The 10,574-nt window shown below is 47.8% G+C and overlaps 1 protein-coding gene across 1 annotated transcript in view; it reads left to right on the forward strand.

The window, feature by feature from the left end:
* Positions 1 to 4,886: 4,886 nt before the first annotated feature.
* Ramp3 (receptor (G protein-coupled) activity modifying protein 3) overlaps positions 4,887 to 10,574 on the forward strand; it is a 13,895-nt gene continuing 8,207 nt past the window's right edge. Inside the window, exon 1 of the mRNA XM_013032996.1 lies at positions 4,887 to 4,953. Within this exon, the coding sequence (XP_012888450.1) occupies positions 4,899 to 4,953 (55 nt within the window). The 5' untranslated portion in view covers positions 4,887 to 4,898. The remainder of the gene's footprint in view (positions 4,954 to 10,574) is intronic.

Below are 10,574 nucleotides of genomic sequence, written 5' to 3' on the forward strand. Positions count from 1 at the left end.
TTTTTTTTTTTTTTTTGGTCCTGGGGCTTGAACTTTGGGTCTGGACACAGTCCCTCAGCTCTTCAGCTCAAAGCTAGCACTCTAGCACTTGAGCCACAGCACCACTTCCAGTTTTCTGGTGGTTAATTAGAGATAAGAGTCTCATGGACTTTCCTGCACGGGATGGCTTTGAACTGTGATCCTCAGATCTCTGCCTCTTGAATAGCTAAGATTACACGTGTGAGCGACCAGCACCTGGCATTTTCTTCTCTCTCTCTCTCTTTCTCTCCTTGTTTGTTTGTTTCTTTCTTTCTTTGGTTGGTCGTGGGGCTTGAACTCTGGGCCTGGGTGTTGTCCCTGAGCTTTTCTGTGCTCAATGCTAGTGCTTCACTACTTGAGCCACAGAGCTATTTCCTACTCCCCCCGCTTTTTTTCTGTTTATGTGGTACTGAGGAATTGAACCAATGAATTCATTCATACAAGGCAAGCACCCTACCACTAAGCCACATTCCAGCCCCAAGAGTACCTTTCTTTTTGGACAATGTTACCCTTTCCTTTGCTCTCTCTTACTTTTACCCTCCCATCCCCACCCACAAGTTGTATAGTTCCTTTTTAACATAGTGTCCAGTGAGTAAGACTGCTGCATTTGTTGACGGATCCCACTATTTCTGTGGGATCTCAGTCTCTTGATTAGCTAGGATTAAAAAGTGTGAGTCACCAGAGCCTGGTTTTAAAAACGATTTAAGAGGAGGATTTGATTGAATTGAGAACTAACTTGAATTGGAATGCAAGATATAAGCAATTATGAGCCATATGAAGTAGAGAGAATGCTAAAGAACATAGAATGGCAGACACAGGAGGACTAGCCCCACAAAGCTGAGGGTTACCGTAACCTGCCTTTGGGCATCACTTTGCCCTCTCAGCCATCAAATGGTTGGGACAGTTTCTGGGGTCATCACACCCTCCATCTAAACCCAACAGCCTAAATAGTAAATCTGTGCAGTTCTCCCTGTTCTGAAGAGTCCAAGATCCCGCCAGGGGTTGTCCTGACCCAAGGTGGGGTGGGCCGGGCTGAATTTGTCTACATATTGGACTTGGCCAGGACCTTGTTGGGGCTGGAAAATCAGGAAAGCTCTCATCCCCAAGGTCACTGCCCATGACCTTTGGTTGTCTAGGAAGGAGTCAGCTCCTCAGAGCCCTGAGCAGGAAAGCCAGGGCTGTTACACACAAGTCCTAGCTTGGGTCTTCCCAGAACTCATTTCTGCCATATTCAAGTGGTCACAGCCAATTCAGGCTGAAGCCAGGGACCCAAGCTGTGTGTGTGTGTGTGTGTGTGTGTGTGAGAGAGAGAGAGAGAGAGAGAGAGAGACAGACAGACAGACAGACAGACAGGCAGACAGACCTGGATCTTGAACTCATGGCATGGGTACTGTCCCTGAGTTTTTTTGCTCATGGTGATCACTCTGTCACATGAACATAGCTCCATTTTTGGCTTTTTGTTGGTTAATTTGGAGATGAGTTTCATGAATGTTCCTGCCCAGGCTGGCTTTAAACTGTGATCAGCCTAATGAATAGCTAGGATTACAGGCATGAGCCACTGGTGCCTGGCAAGAATATTTGAAAAAAATTTTATACTTTTTTATTATTAAAATACTGTACAAAGGGGTTACAGTTACATGAGTAAGGTAATGAGTACATTTAAAAAAAATCTAGCATTGTTGCCTCCTCCTTTGTTTTTCCCCTACCATCCCCACCTCCCTGACTTTCCCCCCCTCCCAAAGTTGTAAAGTTAGTTTTCAATATAGAGTCTTGTACATCTCATTGTTACAACTGGTCAACCTGTATCCCTATTTAAGCATTTTGTTATTTCCTTTCCCCTCCCCAAATTAGAAAAATGTATATATAAGAGCAGGGCACCAGAATCAAATACAGTGAAAACAGAGGTCATATCAAAGAAACAAAAAATCACATAGTACATTATAAATACATTAAAAACAATAGCAAGAAAGAAAAAAAATTTGTGTCCCTATCTTGGGGTTCATTTTGCTTAACATCATCTTATATGGTCGTAAGTACTTAGCTTTTGACCTTTTCTGCTTGTCTTAGACTTATACTAGTATTGCAAATAGGGGAAACCATGGGACCTATGTTTCTTTGGGCTGAAAAAATTATTTCATATATGTTTATAATTTAGATCTAACTTTCACATATGAGAAAAAATGTTCCATTTTTCTAAGCTTGAATTACTCAATTAACAATTTTTTCTAGGTTTATCTACTTAACTGCAAATGACATATTATTCTGACAGATTGGTAAAATTCTTATCTATCTATCTACTTACCTACCTATCTATACCACATATTCTTTTTCTTCTTTTTTCTTTTTTGGTGCTGGTCCTGGGGCTTGAACTCAGGGCCTGGGCACTATCCCTGAGCTTCTTTAGTTCAAGGCTACTGCTCTGCATAGTTGAGCTACAGTTCCACTTCTGGCTTTTAAATTTTTTTTACTGTTTGCTGTTTTAAAATGGTTTCTTTAAAAATTTTTAAAATTGTTATTGTGAAGGTGACGCACAGAGGGGTGACAATTACATAAATCAGGTAAAGAGTACATTTTTTTGGGGGGTCAGTCGTGGGGCTTGAACTCTGGGTCTGGGCACTGTCCCTCAGTTCTTCAGCTCAAGGCTAGCGCTCTACCACTTGAGCCACAGTGCCACTTCTGGGTTTCTGGTGATTTATTGGAGATAAGAGTCTCACAGACTTTCCTGCCCAGGCTGGCTTTGAACCGTGATCCTCAGATCTCAGCCTCATGAGTAGCTAGGATTATAGTTGTGAGCCACGGCACCCGGCAAAATCATTTATTTCTTCTGTTCTCATCTTTCCTGGGCACTGTCCCTGAGCTCTTCAGCTCAAGGCTAGTGCTCTACTACTTGAGCCACAGTGCCACTTCCATTTTTCTGATGGTTAATTGGATATTAGAGTCTCATGGACTTTTCTGCCTGGGCTGGCTTTGAACTGCGATCCTCAGATCTCAGTGTCCTTAGTAGCTAGGATTACAGGTGTCAGCCACTGGCATCTGGCCTTTTATTTTTCAGTTATCATTTTTAATTTTAAGTAGTTGTACAAAGGTGTAACTCACTGAAAATCCTGAAACAAGCTGGTTCATGTCTGTAATACTACCTACTCAAGAGCTTGAGATATAAGGATTGTGGCTCAAAGCCAGCCTAGGCAGACAAATCTGAGAGACTCTTATCTCCAATTAACCAGAAAGGAGCTGGAAGTGTGGCTCAAGAAGTAGAGAGCTAGAGGAAGAGGTCTCAAGTTCAAGCCTCATCACCGGCACCAATTCCCCGCCCCTTCCCCCCAACAAACAAGAAACAATAACAAAAACTAAGCCAGGAGCAGTCAGCTTGGCTCATGGGGAGGTGGCAGTAAGTGCTCAGACCTGTGAGGCTTGTCCAGTGGGGGCCCATTTCCCCAGGTCACTTTACTTCCCAGCCCTCAGGCCAGCATGGGCTGGGGGTAGAAAGTGAGTCCTGGAAGGCACAGGGATCCCTTTCCTGGGTCTCAGGAATGGTCCCAACACTGACAATCTGGATGACATGTCCAAGTGCCCCCGGGGCTGTTAGGGGCTGTGGTGACAGGTGGCTTGTCCTTGTCTGTTCTGGAGAAGTGACTTGTGGGTGGAGAAGATTCACCTTCTCCCTCTGGCCACTGACACTGTGAGAGGTCCTTGTGGGGATCCCTCTGTCCTGCTTCCTCCTAGTGTGCACCCCTTTTTGTGCTGGTACTGGGGCTTGAACTCAGGGCCCTTCCCTCTTGCTTCACTTTTATAACTTGAGCCACAGCTCCATTTCCAGCTTTTGGTCCCAATACACGATCCTCAAATCTCAGCCTCCTGAGTAGCTAGGATTATAGGTGTGAGGCACCCGTGCCTGATTGGGGGTGGCCTTTTGAGTGTGCACACCCGCCACACACCCATCCCTTCCTTCTCACACACACTCACATGAAGCACACAATCTCAGGCTCCCAAGATGGCACATCCAGGCCCACCCCCAGCTTCCAAATCCGTCTCTTCTCCAAGACTCCTCCCTACTAGGGGTCCTACCCCAACCGGAGGCCGGCCTTCTTCTTGCCAGACCTCACCCTAGGCACCCCCAAGTCAAAGTTCCCAGTCTACCCTTGGCCTGCCCCTTAGTCTGAGGACCCCAGTCTTTTTCCAGCCCTCCAGCAGTGCTCTCCCCCACCTCTCTGTCAGTCCCCCAGCCTGAACTGCAGCCTCCCCTAAAACTTTCTTCAGCAAGAACTTTTTAAATGTTTTTTTTTCTTTTCCTTTTTATTGTGAAAATACTGTACAGAGGGGCTACAATTACATGGGCAAGGTAATGAGTACATTTCTTATCAAGCATTGTAGCCTCCTCCTTGGTTTCCCCTTCCCATCCCTTCCCATCTTCCCCCCTCCCCCCGGGAATTTTTAAATTGTTACAAGGGTTATAGTTACATAAGTCAGGTAAGGAGCACATTTCTCTTTTGACAATGTCCCCCCTTCTCTTCCTCTCTCCCACTTTTTCGCTTGGGTCCCCATCCACAGTTGTATAGTTGATTATCCACATGTGTCTAATAAGTACCACTGTTGCATTTCCCACTCTTATCTCCTGCCAGATTGCAGTCCAGACCCCGGCGCTCTCCACACCGGTTCACCCCGCATCGCCTGTTCAAGGGTTGGTGGCTGCAGGCTCCAGGATTGATCATTTTAGGGTCCGGAGCGAGGGTTGCTCCGCCGGGGGCGTGGCAAGAAAAGGCCCCGCCCACAACGCACACGCCCACTCGAGGCCCCGCCCCACGCCCGCCCAGGCCCCGCCCCGCGCTCGGGCTCCTCTGCGGCGCTGCGGGTCCTACCAGCCCTGCACAGCGAAGCTGGCCATGGAGGCTCGAGCGCGGCCGCCGCATCTTCTGCCGCTGCTGCTGCTGCTCTGCGGTAAGGGGGCGTCGGGCACCGGGGCGTCCTCCCTGGGCTCACAGGACCCTCTCGGATCCTCACCGCCCCGCGCCGTGCCTGGGCTTCCCTGGAGCTCGCTGGTAGGATGCGCGGTGGTTGGGTGCAGAGCGCAGGGTCGGCTGGAGAGTCTTCTCTCGCCCGGCCTGGCTGGCTGGTGCGGATCGGGGCGAAGGACCTGGGCGGCAGTGGGCGGGGGAGGTGCAGGATCTCCTGCAGGGCTACACCCGGGGGGCTGAGGTCTGGCCCTTTCCGTGGGGAAGGGTCTGGAGAGAGCCCTCACCATCTGGGCCTTGAGTACGTGCAGATGGCAAGGAGGGGTGGGTGGGTTGACTGCAGACTCAGTAGAACAGATCTTTCTGAGCCCTCCTCCCCTATCCCTTCCCAGTGAGAAAGCAGGATTCAGAATGAAGCACTGCTCACAAAATGGGCAATGGATTCAATGAAAAGCATGATTAAAAAATCTTAGCTAAAAGGGAGCTTGATGCTGGTGGCTCACACCTGTAACCCTAGCTACTCAGGAGGCTGAGACCTGAGGATCACTGTTCCAAGCCAGTCCCAATACAAAGTCTGCGAGACTCCTATTTCCAATGAATCACTAAAAAGCCAAAAGTGACGCAGTGGTTCAAGAGGTAGAACACAGCTTTGAGCAAAATAAGCTACGGGACAGTGCCTAGGTCCTGAGATCAAGCCCTGGTGAACTCAGTACACAAAAATCTCTACTAAGGGAATTATCTGAGAACAAGTAAGAGGTACTTGCACGGGGAACATGAGTGCATGGTCATGTTCGAGCTCCTGCATGGCTGTGTCAAGGTGTTGGGGAGGGAGGAGTGCTTGCCCAGGGCTGGAAGCTTCTAGGCAAGTCCTGTGCCTGGTCCAGAGTCAGAGACTCAGAATCTACACTCCAGGGGGGCAGTTTTCTGTGTTCTTTTAGGCTATTTTTTTCTTCTCTTGATTGGAAAACGAAGAATTGGGCTTGTTTGCATGATCAAGGACCATCCAAAGATTCGATAAGGGAAGTGAGAAATCCATGAACTAGATTCATTGTTGATTTTCATTCTTTTAAAGAGGTCTGGTCTTGATGTGCAGAGTGGACCTTTTTCTCATGTTCTGATGTTAGAGGCTAGGCTGTTGGGTGGATCTTTATTTCTTTTCTTTTTGGATCAGTCATGGGGCCTGAACTCTGGCCTGGGCGCTATCCCTCAGCTCTTCAGCTCAAGGCTAGCGCTCTACCACTGGAGCCACAGTACCACTTCCGGCTTTTTTTCTTTTTGCTTATGTGGTGCTGCGGAATCCAACCCAGGGCCTCATGCATGCAAGGCAAGCACTCTACCACTGAGCCACCTTCCCAGCCCTGGATCTTTCTTTCTTCTTCTTTTTCTCTTCTTCTTCTTCTTCTTCTTCTTCTTTTTTTTTTTTTTAGTGCTGGTACTGGGTCCTGAACTCAGGGCTTGGGCACTGTCCCTTAGCTTTTTAGCTCATGGCTAGCACTCTACCATTTGAGCAACAGCTCTACTTCCAGCTTTTGGTTGGTTAATTGGAGATAAGTGACTTTCAGATTTATCTTTCTGGTCTGGCTTTGAATCAGGATCCTCGGATCTCAGCCTCCTGAGTAACTAGGACTACAGTCATGAGCTGTTAGAGCCTGGCTTAGTGGATTTTTGTGCTAAAGAGCTAAGTTGCATGGTGGCTTCCAGAAATCAGTATAATGACTTAGGATTTCTGCAAGCCCCTCTGATGGGGATTTTGGTCTCTTGAAGAAAAGTTCTAAATTCATTTCACAGGAAGCTGAAGTTCTTTTTCAGTCTTCACCATGGAATGGAGAAGAACTACAGGCAGAAGCTGCACAAAATTCTCCTCATTAACATCCCTGAGTTTTCCTGGATCTCCATGGGTCCACCTTCTTGTCCTGTTTTGGGGGTCCTCATTGCCTCTCCCCCCCTCATTAATTTCCCCTCCACCCTGGGCCAGGCTTCCTAGTGAGTGTGGGGATTCATTTAGATTTATACAGACTGGTGTTAGTGTCTGGCCACAGCAAGAATCAGAGAAAAGGAAATGATGTTTATGGCCACATGAAATTCATCAGAGGTAGGATCTCAGTCTACCTCTGGAAGGAAGGAGCAGAGCTTCCCAACTCCTAGGAATGGTGATCATCTATGCTGTGGACAGCTCCACTGTCCGCAGCTGCCCTTAGGCTGTCTGGAGGCTTCACAGAGTGGCATGGCCACTCAGGGAGTAGAGCCAGCAGAGGCAGCCCTGACTAGGTGTCAAGAACAATTTGTAAATATGAAGGGTGCTGTTCTCTGAACATTCTAAAGCATTATTCAGAAAGCATTTGGCTCTGCTCAGGGCCTTGAGTGGGAAGGGGAGTCTAATGGTGCCCACTGGACAGTAAGCTGCTGTGGTTCCCGGCCTGTGCTTGGACCCTCCTTGTTATGATGAGAATTGTGCAGCATAGACTTAGAATCATAAGTCACTTATTGGTTCTTAACCTCAGTTTCCCCCAAAATCCCACAGATGCAGTTATAGCAACCTACAGAGAGCCGCTGTGAAGGCCTGTTGGATTAGATTCGGTTCATCCTCTTAAGTGAAATAAGCTAGACTTAGACAAAGGTCACATGTTTTCTCTCCTATGTAAATGTTAGACCTAAAATATAAATATATGTATGCACATATGCATATACAGGATCATATGTGTGTGAGGATATGTGTGTATATACTGACTAAAGTATGGTGTCTGCGCATTTGAGACACCATGATGAAACCTCTTTGAACAATTAACAGGTACTTTAACCAAAAAGAGTAGTCAGAAGCTAGGAGCTGGTGGCTCACTCCTGTCATCCTAACTACTCAGGAGGCTAAGATCTGAGGATTATGGTTCAAAGCCGGCCTAGGCAGAAAAATCTGTGAAACTTATCTACAATTAACCAGCAAAAAGTCAGAAGTGGGTGTGTGGCTCAAGTGGTAGAACACAAACCTTGAGCAAAAAAGCCAAGTGAGAGGGCAGGGCCCTGAATTCAAGCCTCAGTACCAGACACACACACACACACACACACACACACACACACACACACGGATATTAGTGGGCTGTGGACATTAGTGGAAAGGGATAGACAAAAGCGGAGGAGGAAGGAGGGCAAATAGAGACAAAATACTTGATATAGGTGTGAAAGTGGAACAAAGCAACCTGTTGAGACTGGCGTGGGGAGGAGATTAGGGAGGCTCATACTTGAGCCAGAGGATTGGCTGGCACCTGTGCCTTGTGAGTCCCTAACAGTGGCTAAAGACTGAGGTGCCCTAGCTTATGTGTGTGTTCTGTGTATGAATAAGGTTCCACCATTTTTATCATGAGTGAAAGCAATGTAGACCTGCCACAGTATTACCTGGTGTCTCTTGATTCTGCTGCGGCAAGACGACCCAAGATCAGAGTCCCCAAATCTCCTTAGGCACAAAAAGTCTTGAAGTAGATGGTTTGTCAAGCACAAGCCATAAATGTTAGCACTGGAGGTCATCTGATCCACTCTTTCTTTTCTTTTTTTGTCGGTCACGGGTCTTGAACTCTGGGCCTGGGCGCTGTCCCTCAGCTCTTCAGCTCAAGGCTAGCGCTCTATCACTTGAGCCACAGCGCCACTTCCGGCTTTTTCTGCTTATGTGGTGCTGAGGAATCGAACCAGGGCCTCATGCATGCAAGGCAAGCACTCTACCACTGAGCCACCTTCCCAGCCCCACCCACTCATTTTTTCATTCTTTTATTTTGGCTGATCCTGGAGATGGAACTTAGGACCTGGGTGCTCGCTGAGCCTCTTTGTACTAAAGGCTAATGCTTTACCACTACAGCCACAGTGCCACTTCTAGCTTTTTCTGAGTAATTTATTGGAGATTAGAGTCTTACGGATTTTCCTGCCCGGCTGGCTTCAAACTGTGATCCTGAACTCTCAGCCTCCTGTGTAGCTAAGATTACAGGTGTGAGCCACCGGTGCCCAGCTTGACCTACTCTTTCTTTTACAGATAAAGAAATTGAGGTGTGTGTGGGGGTGGGTGGGGAGTGTAGTGGGGGAATTGTCAAGACCACAGGGACTGGGGAGAGAACTGTCCAGAAACCACATCCCCTTGAGAGCGTGGCCTTCGGTGCTGTGGTCTGGTTGTGTTCCCCAGGGAAGGATGGGAGCACTGGATTTCATTCCCAAATGTCTGGTGAAAAGGTCTTTTTCTGAGAAATTCATCTGTTTGACTGTTTATCATTTCTCAGCAGCTGGAAGTCCTGGGACCAAAGATGTATGGGCCTGCATGTTTCTTGGCTCCCTGATGGAACTAACCAAAATGGATTTCTGTTCCAGTTCCTGACTATTTTGTTAATGTAGCCATTGCCTTGAGCGGCAGTGACACACTTTTCACAGTATACCAGGCATATGTGTCACCCCCCCCCCCATTGCTATTACACTGGGTGGGTTGTGGGATTTGCTGAGAGTTTCTTAAGCTTTCTGTACACTGAAAATACTGTCAGACCCAACTTCCTCCAATTTTTTTTTTTTTGGGTCCGGTTGTGGGGCCTGAACTCTGGGCCTGGGCGCTGTTCCTCAGCTCTTCAGCTCAAGGCTAGCGCTCTACCACTTGAGCCACAGTGCCACTTCCGGCTTTTTTTCTTTTTGCTTATATGGTGCTGAGGAATCGAACCCAGGGCCTCAGGCTTGCAAGGCAAGCGCTCTACCACTGAGCCACCTTCCCAGCCCAAGACCCAACTTCCTGTGGGGGAACATTTCAGGTCCTATAGTGCCAGCTTAGTGCATCTAATGATTCGAAGCCAGCCTGGACAAAAATGTCCATGAAACTACTCTTATCTCCAATTAATCAGCAAAAAGTTGGAAGTAGAGGTATGGTTCAACTGGTAAAGCACCAGCCCTTTGTGAAAAAGCCAAGAGAGAGCTCACGGTCCTGAGTTCAAATCCTAGTACCAGCACATACATAAAAGAGTGCCCAGAGATTCTAGGGCAGGTAAAGATTCTGGCCTACACAGAGCTTTTGGGTTATGGAGAGGTTCTGGGACAGGTGTGGAGATTTCAGGGTATCTGAAGATTGCAGGAATGTAGAGATAATAGGGTTTGGGGAGGTTCTGGGGCACATGGGAAATTGGGTGCAGAGATTCAGGGCAGAGCTGAGAAACAGGCATATGTTCTTAGATAGCTAGGTGCATTTGGCTGAGGTTTGGGGTGCTGCTGAGAGGGCCTGGGCAATGCAAATTCTGCCCAGAGCTTTCTGGCTCAGGTTAGAGGGAAGTCAGCACTGTTGTTCATTAGTTTCCCTGGAAGTAAGGGGAGGCCAAAGGTTCAGAGACAGTGATAGTCACCCATGGGTAAGTGGTATTTGTGGCAATGTGTCCCAGAGTGGTCTTTCAGAGCATCATGGTTACTGTGAAATGTACCAGACCTGGCCCTGTGTCTGGGAGATGGGCTGCCAGAAATAGCCATGATCTGTTCTGGCTGTACACATGCATTCTGGATTCCCTAGGCATCCTGATTTCCAGAATGAAGAGCAGGAACCTTTCCTGCCCCTGACAGGGAGGGGGAGGATACGGAGGGATAGGGGAAGGAGAACCAGGAGGAGAA

This window comes from Dipodomys ordii, unplaced genomic scaffold, assembly GCF_000151885.1.
Source record: "Dipodomys ordii isolate 6190 unplaced genomic scaffold, Dord_2.0 Scaffold160, whole genome shotgun sequence".
NCBI lineage: Eukaryota > Metazoa > Chordata > Mammalia > Rodentia > Heteromyidae > Dipodomys > Dipodomys ordii.